The sequence below is a fragment of the Bos indicus x Bos taurus genome, chromosome 11 (assembly GCF_003369695.1).
Source record: "Bos indicus x Bos taurus breed Angus x Brahman F1 hybrid chromosome 11, Bos_hybrid_MaternalHap_v2.0, whole genome shotgun sequence".
NCBI lineage: Eukaryota > Metazoa > Chordata > Mammalia > Artiodactyla > Bovidae > Bos > Bos indicus x Bos taurus.
In genome coordinates, this window is record NC_040086.1 from 7413893 (window position 1) to 7440434 (window position 26542).

The 26542-nt window shown below is 44.5% G+C and overlaps 1 protein-coding gene across 3 annotated transcripts in view; it reads left to right on the forward strand.

Moving 5' to 3' along the window:
* TMEM182 (transmembrane protein 182) overlaps positions 1 to 16253 on the forward strand; it is a 61577-nt gene extending 45324 nt beyond the window's left edge. For all 3 annotated transcript variants that reach the window (XM_027554780.1, XM_027554778.1, XM_027554779.1), the window contains one exon: positions 13355 to 16253. In XM_027554780.1, the coding sequence (XP_027410581.1) occupies positions 13355 to 13575 (221 nt within the window). In that variant the 3' untranslated portion in view covers positions 13576 to 16253. The remainder of the gene's footprint in view (positions 1 to 13354) is intronic.
* The last annotated feature ends 10289 nt before the right edge of the window (positions 16254 to 26542 follow it).

The following is a 26542-nucleotide window of genomic DNA, read 5'->3' on the forward strand; positions in this document are numbered from 1 at the left end:
TGGTCATTTTTTTTTTCATTTTATAATTTGTTTGAGAAAATTGTGTATCTAAAGAATTAGTTTGGTTGAGGACTCTGAAGAAAGATGAAGCATCTGATTCATATTTGACCAGTAGGTTTTCTCTCTGGCTGCATTGGGTATGGGGCTGAGGTCCTCTTGGCTCAGGACTTTATGGGAAAGGGAGGAGTCAATGTGTTCCAGGAACCCGGTCCTGAAAGCCACTCAACCAGACAGTTACAAGAAAGCTTCAAATCTGACTTTTAATTTCCTTCACAGACCAATTATTTACTGTTCGTGCATGGCCATTTATTTCCTAAGAACATAAGGAGGTATTCCATCGGATGAGATTTTTTTAAATTACAAATTTTTTTTTTATCAGTTTGGACAGTAAAAGTAACGTTCTCAGGAATACCTGAAACTTACTGTCTAGTAGCAATTTCCACCATGAGACACATCTTTTAAAGCAATTATGGGGCTTTAATAAATCATCCATAAGCCTGAGTGTTATTGAGAGACAAACTTTAAAAATCTTTCAGTTGTCTACTATTTGCACCCCCAGATATTTTAATAGGCAATTAATACTGTCAGAGTTGGAAATGGAAATTCACAGACTATTCTATAGGGACATTAGGAAAATGTGCTCTGATCACTAGGTTTTGGGGGCAGCCAGGATTTTCCTGTACTGTATTTAACATGGAACCATGCATGTAATCATTTACTGAGTTAAACTAGATCGAATTTATCTAGCTTTCTGTGGTTAGAGATCACGTTTTCAAAACGAAGAGTTCTCATCCCAGGGGGCAAGTATTCCAAAACCTCTCCTTTTCAGGGCTTGCTGGTCACTCCAGACCTCCTTGTCTCCCCATGCCAACTCTCCATGCTGGGCCTGGCAGTCGGGAACAGGTGTGGCCCGGGCCCGCAGTTGCCGGAGCTACTTTATACTCACCACAAACAAGACACTCCCTCTTTATTTGGACAGACGGACTGGAGAGGGCGGAACCACATTCCGACTGGCCTTGCTGGTGTGTGCACGCAGGCGGACTCCGGTATCAGCACGCAGGCCAACGCTGGTATCAGCACGCAGGCCGCTTGGGCACATCCCACGCACGGCCGTGGCGTGCTGACGTCACAGCTGTCCGTGTGAGCAGGGGTGGGGTCCGCGGCCTTCCTCGCGCCCTGTCAGCGGCTCAGGCAGAGTCTGAAGGCCCTGTGTCATCACTTCCCGCTCTGGGCCAGATGCCTCCTCCGGCCGGGCCATGTGTTCCCCACGGAAGTTCAGTTCCGGACCAAGTGCGAGGTGATCGTCAGGACGTGACAGCCCCCGAGTCTGTTTAAGTGAGTCTCTGCCACACCACTCCAAGGCCTAAAGAGTTGCTGAGCTTTCTTCCAATGTGAACTCCGTGGGGCAGCTATGGAGGGCTGACTCACGGCTTCTCCACACCCTGTGATACCAGATATGATAGGAAAGATGTCAGAAGGTGTGGCATTAAAAAGCATTTGAATTATGTGGAGAAAATCATTGTGTGGCTGAGTGTTCCTAACGCCGGCCAAAGCGACATGAATGCAGGAATTGCTGTGCATGAGTAAGATCTCTGAGTGTACAGGAAATAATGAGGACAGGGTTTGGGATGTTCTGGGACACTGACATTGGGTGATAATCCATCACAGCTAAAAATAGTATTTTATCAGCTTATCAGGGTATAAAGAAGGCTGAGTGCCAAAGAATTGATTGTTTTTAATTGTGGAGAGTCCCTTGGACCTCAAGGAGATCAAACCAGTCAATCCTAAAGGAGATCAATCCTAAATATTCATTAGAAGGACTGATGCTGAAGCTGAAGTTCCAATACCTTGGCCACCTGATGCGAAGAGCCACCTATTTAGATAAGACCCCAATTCTGGGAAAGATTGAGGGAAGGAGGAGAAGAGGGCAGCAGAGGAAGAAATGGTTGGATGGCATCATCAACTCAATGGACATGAGTTTGAGCAAACTCCAGGAGATGCTGAAGGACAGGGAAGCCTGTTGTGTTGCAGTCCAGGGGGTCACAAAGAGTCGGACACAACTCAGCACCTGAACAACAGGGTAGAGAGATTTCTCTTCCATAACTGAAATCAACTTTTCCTGAATGACAACCTGGGATTATATTTTTTTCTGCTGGATGTAGAGCTCCACAGAGTCTCACCTGTGTCGAGAGAGCTGGGAAACTTCTGAATCTTGGCTAAATGCCTTGTTAGCATCTCATGTTGGTGAGACTGCACGCTCATCTTGTAAGTCAGAGGAACATCGAAGCCCACACTCCAGGCCCAGGGTATGCTAGCCAAAGGAAAGGACACCTTGGCAGTGCAGTGAGTCCTTTGGAGGGTGATGGCGGCCAAGTTGTGGCCTGACTCCTGCCCCGTTCAGTGACCGCAGGGCACATCCTTTCCTTGTCCAGACAGCTGTTTCACATGCTGCCCTGGCTCACCAGGGACGTGAGTGGAGTGAGTGGGGTGAGCTGTACAAACCCTCTGCCACCTGTGGCAGACACCCTAAGCATGTCCTTCCAGTCTGGAGGACAGTGCTTTCTAAGAGGGTAGGGATGGGAGCCCCTTAAAACGGGTCAGGGGGGTAAGTGGATATGAAGGGAACATGACATTCTTCTTCAAGAGGGTAAAACTGACTCAGAAGCACATCGGATTTGTGGTGTGTTTTCTTATTTCCCTTAAAAGATCAGTGGAATTTGTAGTGGTTCATGGTGAACCACACTCATTTCTAGAGAAAACACAGATGTGATGGATGCATACTGCAGAAGACATTTTTTTACTCTAATGCCAGAAAAAGTAGCTCCTAGAATCCCAGGGATGTATGTTGGATATTCACTCTCCTTTGGCTGAGACCAAACAAGTGGCTCACAGGAGGCTCAGGGATCATGCCCGGCTCCTCCCATCTTCCTCCAGATAAAGCCAAATAGTCAGAGCAGAGGAGAGTGTGGAGAAAACAGACCAAGAGCAGGAGGGATCAGGGAAGAACTGCTGATGGCCTGGAGGCAGGCGTTCTCCACTTACAGGCACACACACCTCTCTGAGTGCCCCTGCCCTCTCCAGTCCCTGTAGCGAGACCCAGACTATAAATAGCTGCTGACCCGGGGAGCTGAGGGGACCTCCCCGTGAGGGAAACTGGCCTGGAGGGCCTGCAAGGGCTTGCCCACGGCTTTGCTAAAGCTTCTATCTTCTTAGCAGGCAAGAAGTGGGCTTTCAGAGGAAATCAAAAGCATAACTTCTCAGTATGGAACCAAATATACACCAAAGTACAGGACTTGAGCATTTTATTCAGGGCTCTGGTCTGTTGGAGGTGGGCGGTGGAGGGAAATAGTGACGAATAATAACTAGGCATTGCTGATCTGTCAGGCGGATGTACTGTTGAAGGAGAATTAGTGTCTCGGATTTTCCGGAAATGCAGAATGGCTGCTCAGCTTTTCCTTGTGCTCAGTCCAGAGTCTCAGGTGTACAGTTCACCTTCTAATTAGGAACAGAGGAACCAGTGACTCTTATGTTTCTAAAAGTACCCGTTTTTGTACACTTGCTTTGCAGCTTCAGTTGTTATATTTGGGGATTTGTCTAGGAAAATCATCGTGTTGGATTCTGATACTATTCTCATGGGGAATTTTAATGTCCTCAATCTGACTTTTTTTTTTTAATATAAATATCAAGTACCAGAGTAAGTCAACCTTGGCTGGTATTAAATAGGGAAGAGCTTAGAAGAGTTGTTATTTACAAAAGTACTTTAAAGTCAGAATACTTTTCTTTCTCAGAAGCACCTTGGAGTTTCCTTTTTCTCCACATTGCTTCTCAGCTGAGATTTGTGGCACAGACTGTTAGAATCAGACTTGCCCTGTCTTGGTTTTGAATGGGAGTCAACGTGGTAGACACAGGCACACGTCGAAGAGATGATGGGTTTGCTTCCAGACCCTTCTCTGCTGTAATCCATTAGTGTGCAATACCGTTATGTCTAAAACACGGTTGAAATAGCGTGAGGACGGCCATGATGTGACGCAGAAACACAAAGTGAGCCAAAGGTATGTGGAAAAACGGCGCTGACAGACTCGCTCGGTGCAGGTTGCCACAGACCTTCACTTCACTACAAAATGCAGTACCTGAGACGCACAGTCAAGTGAAAGGCAGTAAAACGAGGTCTGCCTGTACGTGACACTAAAGCGAAGGGACAAGTCCCCGGAGGAGGAATTCAAAAAGGACGCATCACAGTCAGTTTAACCTCTGAGCCAGATGATGGCTGCAGAGGGGAGGTGGGTGTGAGGGGGAGAGAGGAGTCACCCCCGCCCCCACCACCCCAACCTTGGCGGGTTGCACCATCCTTGCTGGGGACCATCTGGACTGTGGTCAGCTCCTGCCCAGGTGAATCGAGGATGTGAGAAGCCTGCTCAGGTGGAACATTTTTGAAAAAAAGCTTCAATTTGAAACTTGGATAAGTAAATGCTCCCCACCCCCTTTTAAAAGATGTATCTGAGCTGAGACCTAGAGTAACAGGCCTGCAAATGAATGCACTGAATAATTAACCTCCAGCCTGAGGAGTCTTAAACATGTCAGGTGACAAGACTTTCTGGCCTATAAATAGGATCTCTGGTTTGGAGTGAATTCTGCCAAGGTGGACGGGCAGAGTGTGTTTCCATCTGCCTCGTTTTCCTCTTCCAAAGTACGTGCATCATTAACGTCTACTGTTTACTTGGTACTGTGAGGGGTTTAATTTGTTTGCGAATATTCTGTTTGATTCCACACCCTTTCCCCAAACTGTCATTTGCTGGAAAATAACTAGCAGTGAGTAGGCAAGGCATATTGCTTTCTTCACTAGATTATGTTATGTTTTCTGAGGCCTTTTTCCCTTCACACATGCTTTCTTATGTAGAAGAGAAGCACATGAGGTATAGATGTGTCTGAATGATCAGATCAACAGGGGTTGGATTTTCCTAGGAAGAATCTCTGCTTCCTATGACCAAGGGGCTGCTGTGGAGGGGAGGGAGGCTTGCTTGACTGGACAGTGGAAACAGAAAACGTCCTTAACACGACTAAGCTCTGGTCTGGATTCGCCTGATGCGCTTTCTGAAATATCCCCTAGACAGGGGCTGTGAGGTGACGGGCGCCACCTGGTGGAGGATTCCAGCAAGGCCCGGGCAAACACGTGAAACCACCTTTTCCCTCTCTGCTTCCATGAAGTCTCCGAAAGGAGAATCTATGGCAAGCTGCTTCTCGTGCCTCTTGGCCCGTCCTGAAATAGTCCTGTCACATGAGAAGCTCTGACCCTTCAGAAGGTTTCGGAGGATGATATTTCTAGCCACAGCAAGAGCGTACGCCAAAGCTCAGTGTTGGCTATGTGCTCGTCCTGTCTGGGGCATCTTGCTCCTGGAGTGCTTTCCTCTGTTCATTTCTCTTATTGCTCTCTTCGGTGGGCACCTTGCGTCATCTGTATTTTACTAGTGATGAATCGGAGACACAGAGACGTTAGAACCATGCTCAGTGTTACTCAGCTACTAAAGTTTAAACTTTCTAAACAGTGAACCTGAACCAGGGTAGACAGATTGCAGCCCTGTGCTCTTCAACCGCCATATACTTTCTGAAACTCAGTTACCATCAGCAGACCCTTCCTTGGCCTTAAATGAAACTGCTTCTCAGATCAAACCCCTCACTACTTATGAGTAGATATGGATATATGTGCACAATCATTCTCTATCAATCATTGTTTCACAAGAAAGTACAGAGTATTGACACTTCCCTGGTGGTCTAGTGGTTAAGACTCTGTGCTTCCAATGCAGGAGATGAGGGTTCAATCCCTAGTTAGGGAGCTAAGGTTCTGCATGCCATGGGGAATGGCCAAAAAGTTAAAAAAAAAAAAGAGTACAGAGTATTGAATATAAAGGATGTTTAGTGTTGGAAGTTATCATGCCAATCTAAAAAAGTAGTAAGTATTTGAAAAATCTGATAGATAATACCCAATACATAGGATTCATTGACTAAAGACATTAGACCAGAAAATGACCTTTGTACAAAAAAAATGCTCTTCTCACCACACGGCCAATAAGAAACCCACCTTGTTCTTGATATGCCATAATTATTTGTCCGTTTATTTGTTTTATTATGATCACAAAGCTTCATGGGCTTTGGGACCATATTTTGATTATGCCTCCAGTAAGCTATTTTAACCTAACAGAAGCAGAGGATATCAAGAAGAGGTGGCAAGAATATACAGAAGAACTGTACAAAAAAGATCATGTCCCAGATAATCACGATGGTATGATCACTAACCTAGAGCCAGACATCCTGGAATGTGAAGTCAAGTGGGCCTTAGAAAGCATCACTACAAACAAAGCTAGTGGAGGTGATGGAATTCCAGTTGAGCTATTTCAAATCCTGAAAGATGATGCTGTGAAAGTGCTGCACTCAATATGCCAGCAAATTTGGAAAACTCAGCAGTGGCCACAGGACTGGAAAAGGTCAGTTTTCATTCCAGTCCCAAAGAAAGGCAATGCCAAAGAATGCTCAAACTACCGCGCAATTGTACTCATCTCACACGCTAGTAAAGTAATGCTCAAAATTCTCCAAGCCAGGCTTCAGCAATACATGAACCGTGAACTTCCTGATGTTCAAGCTGGTTTTAGAAAAGGCAGAGGAACCAGAGATCAAATTGCCGACATCCATTGGATCATGGGAAAAGCAAGAGAGTTCCAGAAAAACATCTATTTCTACTTTATTGACTATCCCAAAGCCTTTGACTATGTAGATCACAATAAACTGTGGAAAATTCTGAGAGATGGGAATACCAGACCACTTGACCTGCCTCTTGAGAAATCTGTGTACAGGTCAGGAAGCAACAGTTAGAACTGAACATGGAACAACAGACTGGTTCCAAATAGGAAAAGGAGTACATCAAGGCTGTATATTGTCACCCTGCTTATTTAACTTCTATGCAGAGTACATCATGAGAAACGCTGGGCTGGAAGAAACACAAGCTGGAATCAAGATTGCTGGGAGAAATACCAGCATCAGATATGCAGATGACACCACCCTTATGGCAGAAAGTGAAGAGGAACTAAAAAGCCTCTTGATGAAGGTCAAAGTGAGGAGTGAAAAAGTTGGCTTAAAGCTCAACATTCAGAAAACAAAGATCATAGCATCCAGTCCCATCACTTCATGGGAAATAGATGGGGAAACAGTGGAAACAGTGTCAGACTTTATTTTTCTGGGCTCCAAAATCACTGCAGATGGTGACTGCAGCCATGAAATTAAAAGACGCTTACTCCTTGGAAGGAAAGTTATGTCTAACCTAGATAGCATATTCAAAAGCAGAGACATTACTTTGCCAACAAAGATCCGTCTAGTCAAGGCTATGGTTTTTCCTGTGCTCATGTATGGATGTGAGAATTGGACTGTGAAGAAGGCTGAGCGCTGAAGAATTGACGCTCTTGAACTGTGGTGTTGGAGAAGACTCTTGAGAGTCCCTTGGACTGCAAGGAGATCCAACCAGTCCATTCTGAAGGAGATCAGCCCTGGGATTTCTTTGGAAGGAATGATGCTAAAGCTGAAACTCTAGTACTTTAGCCACCTCATGCGAAGAGTTGACTCATTGGAAAAGACTCTGATGCTGGGAAGGATTGGGGGCAGGAGGAGAAGGGGACGACAGAGGATGAGATGGCTGGATGGCATCACTGACTCAATGGACGTGAGTCTGAGTGAACTCCGGGAGATGGTGATGGACAGGGAGGCCTGGCGTGCTGCGATTCATGGAGTTGCAAAGAGTCGGACACGACTGAGTGACTGAACTGAACTGAAGCTATTTTATGAATTTTTGTTAGACTTCAAAAAATAGAAATTATAAAATTCAATTGGAGATAAGTTATGCTTTCAAAATGTATGACCTAATTTAAATATAACTTCATTTAAAACAATTATTACCTGAATATTGGCAATACTTTCTATGCCTGCTAAAATCACTGTGGCAAGTGGGTTTGAAATATAATACACTTGTCTCTCAAGACAGCTATTGCTTATGTTTTTATGAATTTCTTTTTGTAGTTAAGATTTTTCCATAGTGTTAGTGCTTCACTTGGTGGGTGGACCAAATCAATAATTGTTGTTGTTCAATCCCTAAATCGTGTCTGACTCTTTGTGACCCTATGGACTGCAGCACGCCAGGCTTCCCTGTCTTTTCACTATGTCCCAGAATTTACTAAAACTCATGTCCACTGAGTAGGTGATGCCATCCAACTATCTCATTCTCTGTTGCCCTCTTCTCCTGCTGCCCCCAGTCGTTTCCAGCATCAGGGTCTTTCCCAAGTGTTGGCTCTTTGCATCAGGTGGCCAGAGTATTGGAGCTTCAGCTTCTGCAGCAGTCCTTCCAATGAGTATTCTGGGTTGATTTCCTTTAGGATTGACTGGTTTGATCTCCTTTCCGTCCAAGGGACTCTCAAGAATCTTCTCGAGCACCAGTTTGAAAGCATCAATTCTTCATTGCTCAGCCTTCTTTATGGTCCACCTCTCACATCCATACAGTATTGATCCATACATCAATAATATTGCTGATATCCCATCAATAGGAGATGCATCTCTCTGGGTGTGAACCCATGTCCTCTCCTCCCACCCCACCCCCACCACATTCACTTCCCAGCACAGGTAGCCACACATTTCCACCACACTTTTTCTTTTTTCTTTTTTCATACATTTTGTTTCTTGTTTTGATATATTTTCAAACTTACAGAGAAATGGTAAGCCCCTTCACCCAGAGACTGCTTTCAGATTTTTCTGATTTTCCCAACAATGTTTATTAAAGAAAGCAAAAGAATCGAGTCCTGGAACAGGCCCTGTGTTTAGATGTGTCATCTGAGTATCCATCAGACCAGAATAAATCCTTCTTTGACCTTCATGAGCTGGGCTCTTTCGAGGAGTACAGGCCTGTGGTTTTCTGGAACGTTCCTGAGTTGGTCTGCCTGATGCTTCCTCAGTACTGGATGTCGGTTCTTCCCTTCCCGCTGCAGCTGCACAGCCGTTACATTGTGTTCTCACTGAATCTCTTGAAGTGGTAAGTGACACCAGTCTCTCATGTCCCTGGTTTTACCAACTTTGATCCCTTGAGTAAAGTGGGATTTGCCAGGTTTCTTCAGTGTAAAGTTGCTGTTTTTTCTTTACGACTAATACGCGTTTTTGTGGGAAGAGACTCTGAGCCGGTGTAAACATTTATTTCCCATCTAAATTTCATCCACTAGTTTTAGTATCCATTTTTGTTTCTTGCCTGAATTAATTCTGACTTAAATGATCACCTAGCAGTGATTTCTGATTCAGCTCTTCCTTCTGTATTTATGTCAGCATTCTGAATGAAAGGCATTCCCTTCTCCCTACTTATTTATTTACTTGCTTATTTATACCTCTCTGGGCTCTTGGATCCCTCTTTTGTTTGATGGGATGTAATGGGCTTCTATCATTATTTGTTTAATAGTCAAATGTTCTTAGAACTGGCTAGGAGAAGCCCCAAGATGTGTTTTCTGAACGCCCACACTGCTCTCTGAGCACACCTGTACTTTTTTGGTATAACATGATGTTCCAGATTCGTCTTGTACTTTCTGTCCCAGCCTGGACTCAGCTGTTTCTCAGAGATGCCCCAAACCCCGGGTTTAGAAGCTGAGATCTGGATGCCCGGTGTGCTCCGTGGAATTGGGGTGGTGTTGCTGCCAGACTTTCACAGGGAACAGCCAGGAAGTGTAGCTAGGCACACACACGCACACAGGTGTGTGCACACATTTGCCTCTGTATCCATTCATTTATTCGTCTATCTAAAACCACCAATTCACACCAACACATTCAATTCTAAAAAAACACCATAGAGTTCATTCTAGCTTTCCCCCCTTTTCAAATTTGTGACTCCCTTTTCAGGAGTGAAGAACTTGACTCCAGTTCACCTCAATATATGTGTGTGGATGATCAGTCCCGCTGTAAGCAATGGTCTCCTGACTCTTCTTTTGGCTACTTACTTCATGCAGCCCCCGTCATAAATTTTTGCTGCCATATTAGCTAATGTGTTGGCCTTGTGTAAATACTGGTAGTTCCCCCAGGTTTGTTTGTTCATTTTACTTCTGTTTGTCTGCACGCGCGCACACACACACACACACACACACACACACACACACACACACAAGACACTGGCGATGTAATGGGTTATGAAGAGTAGGGAAGCACTGTTTTACCCCAGGGGTATAATCATAAGCTGGTCTGTTATGAAGTAAATGGACTATGTCTCCAACCAGTGAACAAGACTGCATTGATAGAAACCACTATTATTCGTTGCTTTCAGGGTGTAATTGCTCTTTAAAGAACAGCAGTGATTAAATGTAACTGAATTCTTCCTTATTATGGATCGTCTGCATGATGTCCTACAATACTTTTTAATAATTTTATTTATTTATTTATTATTCTTGGCCGTGCTGGGTCTTTACTGCCGCCTAGACTTTTTCTCTAGTTGGCGGCAAGCGGGAGCTACTCTCCAGTAACGTGCGAGAGCTTCTCATTGCTAGTGTCCTCTCTGGTTGCAGAGCACGGGCTCTGGGGCACGTGGGCTTCCGTAGTTGCAGCTCCCAGGCTCTAAAGCACAGGCTCAGTAGCTGTGGCGCACGGGCTGCGCTGCTTCACAGCGTGTGGAGACCACCTGGCCCAGGGGTCGAACCCATGTCTCCTGCATTGGCAGACGGGTTCTTTACCACTGAGCCACCTGGAAGGCCCTACAATACTTTAAAAAATATAGTCTAAATTCAGTAATTTACAATTCTTCAAGAAAAGATGTATAAAGCTACTAGTTTTTCATGAAGGAAACTTTTTAAAATTAAAATACCTGAAAGCAAAAGAGATTCACGTGATGCAAGGAAGATTTTATATATACATATATATATATATGTATATATATATAAAAACAAATAATAAAAAATGGTTTGCAATGTGTTTGCATAAGGCAAAGGGTATGCAGATGACCAAGCCACACCTTTACCTTAGCAGAGCACACTGTCTGTGTATTTGCTGAAAAAAAAATGCAATGAGGGGCTCAGACTTGCTAGACAACACATGGCCTCACCATATTGTTGTCACAGTCTGGGGCATGGCTCTGCGAGGAGCTTGCTGGCCGGACCCGGCTTCACTGTCTCTTTGTGATCCAGTTGTCGTGCAGTGATTAGACTGCTCTATTCTGTGCTGCAATATTTACATTCACGTGCAGAAGGCAGAGTGAAGGATGGTTCTTATTAGTGAAGCCATTGTGTTGACTCTTCACAACTCTGTAGCTTGTATCATGATCAGGGTGAAGTTTCAGCTCTGATGATGACATACTTTGACATAACGTGTGGGCCCTTCTCAAGATTCTTTATGAAATTGATGACCCAGGAGGGCGAGGACACCTAAATACTTCAGGAACATGGTTAACTCTATAAGAGCGATGGATGGCTAGGCTTGTAACCCACGTTAAATCTTCTCTCCATGTTTCCCAGCCTCTGCTTCTGATCACAGGGTGGTGCTTACCTTCCAGACAGACTAGCAATTAGAATGTGGAGCTTTTTTACCCGATAGTTCAGTTCATTCATTCAAAGAGTACAGTAGATCTTAACAAGTTTGGATTGAACTTTTGGACAAATAACAAGTGACCTCAGGTATATTTTTGTTGTTCTGTTGCTAAGTCGTATCTGACTCTGCAACCCCATGGACTGCAGCATGTCACGATTCCCTGTCCTTCACTATCTCCCAGAGTTTGCTCAAACTCATGTCCTTTGAGTCAGTGATGCCATCCAACCATCTCATCCTTTGCCACCACCTTCTCCTCTTGCCCTTAATCTTTCCCAGCATGAGGGTCTTTTATAATGAGCCAGCTTTTCGCATCAGGTGGGCAAAGGATTAGAGCTTCGGCATCAGCCCTTCCAGTGAATATTCAGAATTGATTTCCTTTAGGATTGACTGGTTTGATCTCCTTGCTGTCCAAGGGACTCTCAAGAGTCTTTTCCAGCACATGATTCGAAAGCATCAATTCTTAGCACTCAGCCTTGTTTATGGTCCAGCTCTCAATATCCATACATGACTACTGGAAGTATATTTTGCTTTGGGACAAATTCGTGTATGGGGACCTGTCCCTCATTCAGTAGTGAATCAACTTAGCGGCTCTCGAGACTGCAGCTCAGTGCAGTGGTTGCACCTCCTTGCTGTCACGGTAACAGTCACATGGAAAAGCATGTGCCTAGTAGTAGTCTCAGATTTCCGCATTCATACAGCTCTTCTGTCGTGTTATTTGATAAAGTCAAGCGTCCAACACTATGCTACTTCTCTGCCCTTATAATCCCAACGGTATTTTTGAATAGGTGGATTGCAGTTTTATATTGAAATGGTTCATAAATTATATTGAAGGTTTAGTAATTTCCCTCCCTCCTTTCTTTCTTTCTTCCTTTCTTTTATTTAATAAGGCTCTTGATCACAAATCCACAGAAAGTTTGTTAAAGAGTCACGTATGTTCTTTTATATTAGTTCAGTGCTCCCATCTCTGTTTTTTTTTCTGGTACTTACTTACTTGGCTTCTGTTTTCACTGTCACATTTACAGCACCAGTTAGCTGTAGTTATAAATGTTACATTGTTATAACAATAGTCAGAAAGACTTTGAACTAAAAATCAGCTAGGAAAGCTACCAGCTGAGTTTGCATAAACTTGAAACTGGGGGTTCAGAGTACCTGTTTCATGAGTATGTTGTACATGTTGAAAGAAATAACGTATAACAATGCTCATCACAAACGAGACATACAATAAAGACGAATAAATGTTGGAAAGTAAATTCTGCTAGGCAGGGCTTCCCTGGTGGCTCAGACGGTAAAGAATCTGCCAGCATTTGAGGAGACCTGGGTTCAATCCCTGAAGATCTCCTGGAGAAGGGAATGGCAACTCACTCCAGTTTTTTTGCCTGGAGAATCCCATGGACAGAGGGATTCTTGCCTGGCGGGCTACAGTCCACGGGGTCCCACAGAGTCAGAGACGACTAAGCGGCTTCCACAGTAGCACAAGGGATCTTTGACTCTTAGGTTCGCAAGCACCTGATGCGGCCCCTGGCACACGGTGAGCGCTCAGTCAGCACAGGTCAGCCACCATCCTTGTTCTTCTGCAGCTCCCACCCTCAGTGCCCTGATCACTGAAGATAAGTGATGTGCCTAGGAAGCGTTCAATAGCAGGTCTGACACCAAGCAGGCGATTTAGCTAGAGTTGCATTCTCACAGTTTTATCGTCGGGCGTGTGACTGGTCTGCTAGCACGCTCGGGCAGACATCTTCAGAAAGGCTAAAGGTGTCTTGTTCTGTCCCCTCAGGCGTCCTGTTTGCCCTGGTGGTGATGCTGTACGTCATCTGGGTGCAGGCGGTGGCCGACTTGGAAAGCTACAGACACAGGAAAATGAGAGACTGCTTGGATTTCAGCCCCTCTGTGCTGTACGGCTGGTCGTTCTTCCTGGCCCCGGCGGGAATTTTTTTCTCCCTGCTAGCTGGATTACTGTTTCTGATTGTTGGACGGCACATTCAGATACATCACTAGTCAGACTGCTGCCTCCAGTGTCTCCCTGAATGATTTAAAACAGAGCTTTTTTTTTTTTTTTCATTTTGTCTCCATGATCCCGGCATAGAATGAGTTGGTGTAACTTGTTAGTTGCTATTTGAATTAGCCATTGTGATTTTCTCTCATAAGAGGGTCCTAGAATCTCTCCAGGTGCTTCGGTCTTGTCTAAGTGCCCTCAGGAACCTAGTTTGCAGGTAACAGGGGCCTCATCCCTTTCACCATACTTGGAGTTTGCAGGTAGCAAAGGCCTGAACCATCATCAGGGGCAGATCATGATTTGATCTAAGCCTCCTTCGCATTCACTTCCGCTACTGTTAAGAATAATTCTTGGGAGAGTAATTATGAACAACAAACAAATGTTGTCAGAGAATTAACTCTGCTTCTTTTCTCTGTACGTCAATACCCACGTATACAGGTACCAGCTCCTGTGAGCAGATTACTCACCACTAAAAAATAGATCAAAGTTGCTCCCTTAGCAGGAGCCACACAAACTCATCAGTCAGAATGGGCCCCCACAAAACCAACCTGTATTTATTCTTCTTTCTTAACCAAAATTAAGTTTGGTTATGTTAAGTTATTCACTTAATTGTGCATGCTTATATAAATCTTAGGCTATATTTAAAAGAAACAAATCTTTATACCAAATCACAGATAACGCAGATTGGATTTTTCATGAACTGAAAGTGGCTTAATTGTGTATGGAATATGGTTGAAAGTATGTAAAAACCAAGCGCCTGTGCTTTGTACATAATTCTATTTGATATTTTAAAATTCCCAGCTAAAAATTATATTGATAATCTGTCCAGCATGTGAAGATTTACTGATGAAATGTGTTTTTAATATGCACTCACTATAAACGCCCAAAATGCTTCCAGATGAGGGTGATAATAGTCTTGCTTTATTAAAGACTATGAAATGTTAACTTTCCCCAAGATCCTATGGGTTGTAGCTCTTCCCATCATTTGATGCCCTTCCCTGTTGTCCCTCCCTGACTTCAGCTTTACAGCAAGTACATTAGCATTTACGGATCTGCTGTTTGCTTTAACCTCTTGGAGGAAAACCTGAGGGGGTGGGCATGTAGGAATGATTATATTCACTAGAGTAGACATTTTGCATATCAAAGATGTTTGTTTGGCACTAGTTTTGATGGAAATGGCATCCATCTGAGAAGCCTAGGTCTAATTTGCATTTTGGAAGCCCCCTGGCAGAGGACTCGCCTAGTGGAGGCACAGAGGCTCTGTGTGGTGTGCGGACTGACGTGTTCCAGACACAGCACTTTACTCTGCAGCTGCTGCGGACACCAAGGGCTTGAGTCGGAGGCGGCTGGAAGGGTGACCCCTTAGAAGCCGAGCCTGGGGTGGGGCAGAGGCGCTGCTCCCCCGGTGCCTCACCCCCTGGTCCCCAGATTGTCTCTTCTGTGCACACCTTGTACTTTCTTTTAGACCTGGTTTACTGGGAGGGTGCTCTTGGGGTGGGAAATGAAGGTCTGAGGTGTGTGCGGATCACGGGGCGTTTTAGGGGTTACGTACGGACCGGGCTTTCCTGTTAAAAAAAAAAAAGAAAGAAAAGACTTCAGGTCCTTAACTGGTTTCTCAGGAGGTTTCAGTTTTATCATACACGTTTTCCTGGTACTTTCCTTTGTGTTCTTCTGTTTCATTTTTATATTGCTTCATTTATTTCTTTGCTTTTGGCCTGATTATTACAAAAAATAATTATGGGTTCTGTTATGCATGTTGACTGTGATATTAAGTTGTGGCATGCTATTAAGTTTTCCAGACGATGCTAGATGTATTTGATTAACTCATGGCATCTGTAAAAACAATTCCTTTTGGTAGGACTTTGGAATGGAGACTTTTTCTAGTGTATTATACGTCATTCGAATTTCATGTGCAAGCTGTTTTTTTTTTTTTTTTTTTTAGTAAAGGTTTGAATATTTGTAGTTTTCAGATGATTAGTCTTACTTTCTAATATTTGTGTGACTACCATATATTTATCTTAGGGTAACTGGCTGAATATCTGATGTACATGAGACTTTTACTCAGATCCACACTTTGGAAGTAATAGTTGTAATGCACTGATCACATTAATTCAAGCATATTGCCTGATCTATTTCAGCGACAATCCATGGAGGAAAGGTGAGTTGTATTTACTATGTCAATGAGTAAAATACACTTATATATTCTTGTAACAGTCTTATATCTGATTTGGGATAGTATGCTTCATTTTATTTCTCTATTTAGTGTATTGATTTATTTCCAAATCTTTCAAAGTTTTGAAAATCTTTTTTTAAGAGAATTGAATTTGCATCTTGAAGTTTCAGTTCAATGAATAAGATAGCTTCTCGGTGACACTTGCAGAAAGAGTGAGGTAAGAGGAAAGTGAGGTGTGGCCTTGGACTCTGGTAGAGACTGTTCTCTCCTCCTCTTTGCCCAAGCGGTTTAGTTCAGTCCTGTGACAGGGAACACAGGAAACTGCTGGGAAAACCCTACAAAGATGCTGAATGAAGATGTTTAATTTGGGATTGAAGGTATGCTGTTAGCTAATACTGTTAAGTGTACTGTTACTGGACACTGACTGCTTTTATGACTAATCTATGAAATGTATTTACTGAATTTGAAGATTAAATCCACTTATAAGAGTATATTTATGTGATGGAAGAGGTGTCAGTGCTTGGTAATTATCGATTATCAACGTGTGTGTGTGTGTGTGTGTGTGTGTTACGTCTGTAAGTTTGTTTTTGTGGGTTTTTTTTTTTTTTTTCCTACTATTCTCTCTCCACTTGACCTGACTGACTGCTAGCACAATCAGCAGACCATCTCAAGGCTGCTGGGAATAGGGGCTGCATCATACGCTTGTAGATACTTAGTTTTTGATCGATTGATCAATACAGCATCATTAGTACAGTTTATGATTTCTAATACTTTTGCCTGTCCACATGATAGCATGACATTTCTAATTAATGCAGTTGCTTCATAATGTTGCTGTCTTAGTCATAAGATGGTGAACCCTAAAGCCTACCATTTTACCACTTACCCAGCTTCCAGAAAAATATGATTTCCAAGGTCTGTTACTTCCTATTCACAGACACAATAAGACAGAAAAAAAAGACATTAAAATTTGTTTACTTCTCCAAATTGTTTTTCTTTGCAAAAGTTATGCATATTCATTAAACCATTCAGAAAGTATAAATGAGTAGAAAGAAAGAAATTTCATCCATAACTCCACCAGTAGAGTCAAGCAGTACATCAATAGTTCTAGTAGGTCACTTAAAGTTCTCAGTTGCTCAGTCACATCCAGCTCTTTGTGACCCCATGGACTGTAAACCCACCAAGTTCCTCTGTCCAGGGGATTCTCCAGGCAAGAATACGGGAGTGAGTCGCCATGCCCTCCTCCAGGGCATCTTCCCCACCCAGGGATCGAACCCACCCACCTCTCTTCTGTCTGCTCCATTTGCAGGTGGGTTCTTTACCACGAGGGCCACCTGGGGACGTTAGATAACTTAAAGGGTCATATAGAAAAGTGCTTTGTAAACTTAGATTTTTACTTAATATGACAGCTTGAACAATTTTGTTCATTAGACATTTCAGAGATTATCTGCACTCTCAATAGCAGCCAGGCCCATGCATCTCAGACATGGGCCCGCCTGGCCTATGTTAGAGTCTCTGATTCTGGAGATCCTGCTGTTTCTGAGTCACTTTGCTGTTCTTCATGTGGACATACTTTAAAATGGAGAAATAACAAGGAATGTCCACCCTAGGTTATGGGCTTCCCAGGTGGCTCAGTGGTAAAGAATCCGCCTGCCAATGTAGGAGATGCAAGAGGTGAGTTTGATCCCTGGGTCAGGAAGATGCCCTGGAGGAGGAAATGACAACTCACTCCAGTATTCTTGCAGGGAAAATTCCGTGGACAGAGGAGCCTGGTGGGCTGCAGTCCATGGGGTTGCAGAGAGTTGGACACAGCTGAGCGACTGAACACATACTCTAGGTTATTGAGTTAAATAATTGTGGACAATTGCAAATCATATTGATACTTTCTAGACTTCCACTGGATGACAGTCAGACAAGACTAAGAACAGGCTGACTCTGATTCTTGAGCACTTCCTGGGGGCCACTACCCATTCCCACGCCATTTGGTGGCATCACTCCCTTGAGAGCTGAGGGACTGAAATTGAGAAGGTGTGGAAGTCGCCCAAGGCCACACAGTGAGGAAGGATTGGAGATGGTTCTCTAGGTGTTTGAACTCCATGCTCTTTCTATGACACCTCTTGGCTGCTCCCTAATAGGGGAAGGGAAATACTTTGGACATATTTGAATGAAAACAGAAAGATTTCTGTGAATGATTAGGGTTGAATGTTGGTTTGTTGCATGAATGAAGAAGCTCGAAGTAAGCTACTTCCAAGTCCTCCACTGACCAGCACCTCTGCTGCAGGCTTTGGGCTCCAGGCATTAAATGGAGTGGTTCAGAGGTCAAGGATCTCAGGGCATACTCAGTGACATCAGTGACCTAAAATATGTATGAGGCTGTAGGAGTCTGAAGCCACTTGAATGGCTTATACCGCCCCGAGTGCAAACTAGAAAGCCCAGTATCAGAAAGCAGATGCCACCTTGCAGAAGTGTCCTTCTGGCCTTAACTTTAGTGGCCATTGCTCATGGTGGGGCTTCCCCGGTGGCTCAGCTGGTAAAGAATCAGCCTGCCACTGCAGGAGACACAAGAGATACAGGTTTGATCCCTGGATCAGGAAGGTCCCCTGGAGTAGGAAGTGGCAACCCACTCCAGTATTCTTACCTGGACAATTCCATGGGCAGAAGAGCCTGGCGGGTTACTGTCCATGGGGTTGCAGAAGATTCGGACGTAGCTTAGTGACTAAACAACAGCAACAGAGAAAACAGGACTGCCAAAGAAGAGAAGTTTTCTCAGAAGTTCCTGGGGTGGATTTCCGTATCTGGTTGGCTAACCAAAGGAGAAAAAAATAAACACACACACACACACACACACACACAAACACATATATATACAAATTGAATTAGTGCCCTTATATATATATATATTATTTATATATATATAAATATATATAAATATAAATATATATGTAAAGGAAAGCACAGAATGATAATGAAAAATGGCTCTCCTGCACATCAGCTCTACTTGCCCCCTTGTTATGTGACTTCACTTTGAATCAGATCCGTCTCCTCGCAACCCTAGCCTGCTGCCAACCCCCACATGGCTATTTGGCAGCTATTTAAAGCATAGCCCATGTTACTGCACTGCAGGTCTGGGCACCCATGTTCCAACTGGGGCACAACTGATCTAAACAAACATCAACTTCAGGTCTTCTTCTCTGAAATTAAATGTGAAGGTGTGATCTCTATGATCCCCTTTTTCCTTTCTTTTGCATTATTTCTTTTTCAAACCATGTCTTACTTGCACCACAGGGGAACTTCTGTTTGATTGTCAGTCTGATAAACTATCATCAGAAAGGTTAGCTTTCCTCCCTTCTCCATTTGCTTAAGAGCTTTGGAACTCAAAGATAAAAAGTGCTAAATGGGATGAAGTGACCTGTCAAGGGTAGAAACAGCATCTGTGAATGATTTCAGAGAATCCCCCAGCTTCAAGACTTTCCAGCCTGAGCCCTTTTTATTTGGCTTTCCTCTCGTCTTCACTTTTCAAACTGAAGTGCTTTGTGTATTATGGGATCTTGGAAGCTTGTTTCTTGAAAAGAAACCATTTTCCCCCAGCCTGAGAAGCCTCATGCAAGACTTGGAAGTATGTGGTGGAGTGCTGAGCATTAAAGGAGCAGGGTAAAGCCTCACCTTCATTATCATACAGTGTATTTCACAGAATGGTCAAGAAAGACAAGCAACTTCCAAAAGATTTGGCTGATACATACACAGGGTAGCAGTGACCTGTGGTTTTAGGATGAGACAAATAAAAATATTTTGGAATGTGACTTGGTTAGGAGACACCACTCTGCACAGCTGTTAATCAGAAAGGAGAAATCCAGTCCCCGCCCAAAGGTGATCAAAGGGTGTCAGCCTATCAGGTCACTCATGATAAAAGCTACCCCTAGTGGAAAGAAATGGTAAAACTGCTAGTGAAATGGGCAGAGCATAACCTTTAAAAGGGTGACACAGCCCGAGGACATGACATAAATTGATTCGAACCAAATATGTCCAATATGGCAGACAAGTCAACTTCCACTAGACCTTGAGCCTCAGTTTAGCTCATTGCAACACACCAGCAAGCTGAACGACACGCCCATAGACTCCATGACACTTCTAAGTTGGTTGGTTAGTAGTCACTCAGTCGTGTCCGACTCTTTGCAACCCCAGGGACTGTACCCCACCAGGCTCCTCTGTCCATGGGATTTCCAAGGCAAGCATACTTGAATGGGTTGCCATTTCCTTCTCCATGGAATCTTCCTGACCCAGGGATTGAACCCAGGTTTCCTGCATTACAGGTGGATTTTTTACCATCTGAGCCACTGGGGAAGCTCTAAAAAAAGAGTGGTGAAGAATTTCAAACACAGAACTATGGTTCTTTGGATATATTTCTTTTTTTTTTCTTTAAGACTTAAAGAATAATTAATTTTGTCTGTGCTGGGTCTTCACTGCTGCGCTTGGGCTCTCTCTAGTTGTGGTGAGTGGGGGCTGCTCTCCACTTGCAGGGCCCGAACTTCTCATTGCAGTGGCTTCTCCTGTTGCAGGGCACAGGCTCTAGCTGCGCAGGCTTCAGCAGTTGCAGGGCAGGGGCCCAGCAGTTGTGGCAGAGGAGCTTAGTTGCCCCGCACCATGTGGAATCTTCCCAGACCAGGGATGGAACCTGTGTCCCCTGAATTGGCAGGCAGATTCTTATCCACTGGACCACCAGGGAAGTCCCTTGGGATAGGCCTCTTATGTAAGTTTCCACCGTGACTTATGACAGACATGATGTGCCCAACTCACACGGTACTGGTAACGAAAGGCCAGGCATGGTTTTTGCTATGGGTATTTTTTTCCCATAGGCTACATACCTACATTTTCTTATGTATTGTATGTATAAAGGTGAATGTATGTGCCAAGTAGAGAACACTCAAGAAAAATGGAAAATGTGGACGTATTTAGTGTTTGCGTGCTCCCGTTTCCCTGTGCCCAGCGTGGAAGAGTGATTGGGACAGACACAGCGGTCACAGTTTTCAGCGGACTTCACCTGCCTTCGTCGTTTACGCCGCCAGGTTTCCACTTTGTACGTAATCAAGACATCTTCCAAGGATCTGTTTCTGAATTAACTCTTCTGTTTAACTGTTCTCCTCAATCTTCCTCCAAGTTCTATCCCCTGAAAATACTTCCTGTTTTCATTGACATCATAGTTGTTGCCCTTTTCTGCTGGATTTATATGCCCGTGAGTACATTTCACAATTTTCACTGGAAAAGGCCCCACTCAACTTGATAACATACAGTCACTTGAGCAAGTGGTGGCCCTTATGGGGTTTTGTTGTAGCATTCATTCCTCGGCAACGTTGACGCTGTTGCTAAGGTGTCTGAGCCAATGGCAGCCTCATACACAACTGTGTTCAAGTCCAGCACTTCAGTATAAGCCAGAAGAAGTTGGAACTAGGACAGACGCATTTATAATATCGTTTGAGGGACAGCTGGGGGTCAGTGCTAGATTTTAATTTATCTGATGCAGAGGCAACTCTTGCATAACAATAAGCCCTGGCTACCACACTGAATGGAAAATAACCACATTTTCACCTTGGAAAATAAACTCCAAATAGAACAGCATTTGTTTTCAGGGAGCTATTCATGCCTTACTCCCCCTGCCCCCAGCCCCTTCCCTCTAGAATCATCCAGGAAGAAGGTAAACTTTTTAATCATCATTTGTACATGGTGGTAATTTCTTGACTAGTTTAGAATTTTTACAGCCTGGGGACAGATCTGCCAAATCCTGCACAGCCCTTAGGCACTGGCAGGGAGATGGGCTTGGATGACCTGCTGGGTCCTCCTTGAGTCTTTGAAATCCATCCCAGAGCTTAATTATGACAGCAGTCGTCATTATTCCGAGCCCCTCGTGGCATCCTTCATGAGAAAGATGTAAGGAGAGTACAGTCAACATGAGAATCGGAACAGATGATGATCTCACGGAGGATTTTCTCTTTTCTAGGCAGGTGGGAGATGGGAAGAGGGGTGGTGTGTTAGTAAATAAGAGGGCTGCTGGCAGGAGCTTATCAAATAAACCCTCAGTTATTTGTTCACAGTCTGGCATAAACTGGTTATGAATATACTCTTTGTATTAACTGAGATAACAGCCATGTTCATTTTGACCCTTTGCATCAAGCTAAGCCGGGTAGCTATCTTTCCCTTCCCCCACCACAGGCAATCCAGGCTCCAGAACCTCCTAGGAGTTGTCATGCACAGGCCCTGGGATACTGAGCACTGGAATATTTTCAGAACTTTTTATTTGTAAATAAATTTGAACTTACAGAGCAGTTTTAACTGTAGACAGAGAAAGCACAGGGCCACTCTTGAGAAATTAGCTGTGCTATAAAAAGCAGAGATACCGCGTTGCCAACAAAGGTCTTTATAGTCAAAGCTATGGTTTTTCCAGTAGTCATGTACAGATGTGAGAATTGGACCATAAAGAAGGCTGAGTGCTAAAGAGTTGATGCTTTTGAACTGTGGTGTTGGAGAAGACTCCTGAGAGTCCCTTGGACAGCAAGATCATCAAACAAATTAATCCTAAAGGAAACCAACCCTAAATATTCATTGCAAGGACTGATGCTGAAGCTGAAACTCCAAAACCTGGGCCACCTGAGGCAAAGACCCAATTCACTGGAAAAGACCCTGATGCCAGAAAAGATTGAGGGCAGGAGGAGAAGGGGACAACAGAGGATGTGATGGTTGGATGGCATCAATGACTTGATGGACATGAGTTTGAACAAACTCTGGGAGATAGTAAAGGACAGGGAAGCCTGGTGTGCTGCAGTCCAAGGGGGTGCAAAGAGTCAGACATGACTGAGTGACTGAACAATAGCAGCAACAACGAGACCTCCAAGACTGCACGCCCTTTCGGATTCACCAGCCTTTCCTCCGGTGTCTGTGTCCCAGGATCCAGGGCAGCAGCCCACACTGCATTTAGTTGCAGGGTCTCCTGGGCCTCCTCCCATCTGTGACCTTTCCTCAGTCTTTCCCTGTCGGTCACGACCTTGACAGTTTTGAAGTGTACCTACCAGTAACCTTTTCAGGTGTCCGTTATTTTGATTTTGTCTGATATCTTGATGAATTGGAGCCAGGGCTTTGGGGAAAGAATGTCACAGGGATGATGGAATCTTCTCGGTACCTTGTATCCTGAGGTGCAGGACATTAATGTCCCATTAGGTGATGTAACTTAATCAGAGTGGGATCTGCTAAGTCAGCAGCACATAACCTATTCCACTTCTGTGACTGGGTCCTGAGTTAGCAAAGGCGCTCAGCTAATCTTGTGTACACTGCGTGTGTGTGCTGTGAGAAGTGTTTGGTGCCTTGAATCATTGGCTGGGCCTCTGTTTTACATGTCAGGGCTCTGTGACTTGTGGCCAGCATGATGGATAGACATCTAAACACATCTCTGATGAGGCTGTGGCTCTTTGCGGCCGCTGGCGAGTCAAGCCCTGACCCCACTTTGCTGTGGTCTTAACTCTGGGGCCGAAGGGTCATCCATTGATGAGCTTTAGGCACAACAGCCTGCTTGAGGGAAGAAGCACTGCCCCAGTTACACCTCAGGAGTTGTCTCTCTTATCTGCATGTGTTAACATTTGTCTTTTTTCTTCTCAACCCAGTGAGGTGTAAAAATCAGTCTTATCATCACTCCACAAATTAAAAAAAGAAAAAAACCAAAACACTGATGAACTGATGCTGAGGAAATTTCAGGTACTTGCAGGGTTATAGCGCTGTGGCAATGCCGAATCACTGATGGGACCCAGGTTCTCTGGTGCTTAGTCCACTGACCTGCCTGGACACTGCAGCCGAAGAGCCTGGGGCTGCCGCCAGTCCAAAACAGTCCAGCCCGTAAGCAGGTGGCTTCTACTCCGAATCTGTTACCAAGTAATTGTGAAAGCCGAGTAACGTTAGTTAATCACACTGGTTTTTCCGCTTGGTCGTTGTTATTTCAGGAATAAAATATTCCTGGGGTTTACTTCTAATTTAATGCCAAGATGCAAATTGTGCCCCACCTGTTTCACCTGAGGTGTTATTTATGCCCAAATAACACCTCCTAGATGAGGACCTATTGCGCATGTTTCCTCCTTCGGAAATTAAAGATAATAATAGTCATCAGCAGCACACAAAGAAATTGTAGGGGGTGGGAAAGGTGCAAAAAATTGTAACAGCTCAGGAAAAACCAACATCAGGGCAAAGTGCTGTGGAAACGCTCACTGCAGAAGTCAAAAATTCTGACATCTCTGCAAATTCACCACCAGAGGCCAGGATAACACAAGTACTCCATAAACATGAACTTCTTCCTACAAATACATACTGGCTACATAGAAGGCCAGAATCTAAAGCTAGAGGCAATTTTATATAACAGTAACCACAGCTAAAAAATATTTGTAGTAGATTAATTTGTTAAGAACAGTTTTAGGTTCATAGCAAGACTGAACAATGGGTGCCGAAATTTCCCATAGAACCTCTGCTTGCACCCTGATCCCCACAGGGTCCCCCCCACTGAAAAGGTACACTTGGTATGATTAATGAAGCTGCACTGTGACGTGTCATTATTGCCTGTGATTACACTCGAGTTCACACTTCATGCTGTGCGTTCTGTGAGTGTGGATGCACGTATAATGACGTGTACCACGTGTAATGGTACCATTACAGTACCATACAGAGTAGGGTCACTGCCCTGAATATCCTGTGTTCTGCCCACTCATCCTTGTCTCCCCTTAACTCCCGGCAGTCACCCATCTTCTTCCTGTCTCCTTAGTTTTACCTTTTCCAGAGTGTCATATTGTTGCATAGTTGCAATTACACAGTGTGCAGACTTTTATGCTGAAGCTAAAGCTCCAATCCTTTAGCCACCTGATGCGAAGACCCTGATGCTGGCAAAGACTGAAGGCAGGAGGAGAAGGGGACGACAGAGGAGGAGATGGTTGGATGGCATCACCGACTCAATGGACATGAATTTGAGCAAGCTCCGGGAGATAGTGAAGGACAGGGAAGCCTTCGGTCCATGGGGTTGCAGAGTCGGACATGACTGAGTGAACAACAAGCCTTTTCAGATTGGCTTCTTTCACTTAGCAATACCCATTTGAGTTTCTTCTACATCTTTTCTTGATAGCTAATTTCTTTTTAGCACTGAATAATATTCTGTTGTGTGACTCTACCACAGGTTTTTTTTTTTTTTTAAGTCTACTCACCTTGATTTGTTGTTGCTTAGTTGATTTGTTGTTGCTCAGTCATGTCTGACTCTTAGGAGCCCCACAGATTATAGCCCACCAGGCTCCTCTGCCCATGGCATTCTCCAGGCAAGAATACTGGAGTGGGTTGCCATGCCCTTCTCCAGGGGATCTTCCCGACCCAGGGATTGAACCTGGGTCTCCTGCACTGCAGGGAGATTCCTTATTGTCTGAGCCACCAGGGAGGCCCAGGTCCTCATTATTTACTATAAATTTTCAACTCCTTTGGGTAAATACCCAGGAATGCCATTGCTGGATGGTATGGTAAGAGAATGTTCACCTTTGAAGAAACAGCCATAGTATCATCCACAGTGTCTCCTACTTTGCATTGTTTTTGTTTAGTCACTAAGTTATGTCTGACTCTTTTGTGACCCCATGGACTGTAGCCCCCCCAGGCTCCTCTCTCCATGGGAAGAATACTGGAGTGGGTTGCTGTTCCCTTCTCCAAGGGATCTTCCCAACCCAGGCATTGAACCCGCGGCTCCTGCATTCTCAGGCGGATTCTTTACCACTAAGCCGCCGGGGAAGCCTCTCTACCCTCTACTTTGCATATCTCCCCCAACAATAAAGAGGGTTCCCATTGCTCTCATCCTCTCCAGCACCTGGTGGTGTCCATGCTCTGGATTTTGGACTTTCAAACGTGTGCAGTGGTGTCTCAATCTGCCGGAAGCTTCTGAGGGCTGACTATGCGGCAGACACTGGACTAAGCACTGTAGATGAGGCTCTCATTTCATCCTTACAAAAATCCTATTAAGTAGGTGCTATGATTTCATCTTCCCACCTCACAGAGAGGGAAGCAGTGGCTCAGAGAAGATAACATCACTTGCCCACGGCCCTGTAAATGATGAGCTGTTCCAAGGAGCTCCCTGGAAATGTGAAACAGTTCATCTTGTGAGTGCTGCTGCATGCCTCCACCACCCCTTTTACAAGGATGTGGACTCCAGATCTCTGAAGGGCCACCTGGAGGTCATGGCCGTTTAGGGACAGTAAGAGAACTGGCCCTTACAGGCCTCACCCTCTACACCACCCTCCAACTTCTCAGCCATCAGTCATGCCGGGACTAGCTTCCAAGATAATGTATGCAGTCCTTGGCTTTATGCTTCCTTGGTGACCTAGTGCTAAAAGAATTTGCTTGCCAATGCAGGAGATGCAGGTTCGATTCCTGGGCACAGAAGATCCCCTGGAGGAGGAAATGGCAGCCTGCTCCAGTATTCTTGCCTGGGAAATCCCATGGACAGAGGAGCCTGGCGGGCTACAGTCCATGGGGTCACAAAGAGTTGGACACAACTGAGCACGAGTGCATACAGGCCTCGGTTTTATATAGAAGAATCCTGATACATGCAGGCTATGCCAAGCTTCTCAAATCCAGTGCTTATTTTGAATGTACTTAACACTGAGATTCGAGATGGAAAACCTCTCTTGAGCGCAACACATGAACTTACTGTCGCCTTGCTATCTGCTTGAAATATACTCCCCGCCCTGTGCAGGCACTTTAGGCCCAGATGAGCACCCTGTGTTATTACGGGACCTCCCTCCAAG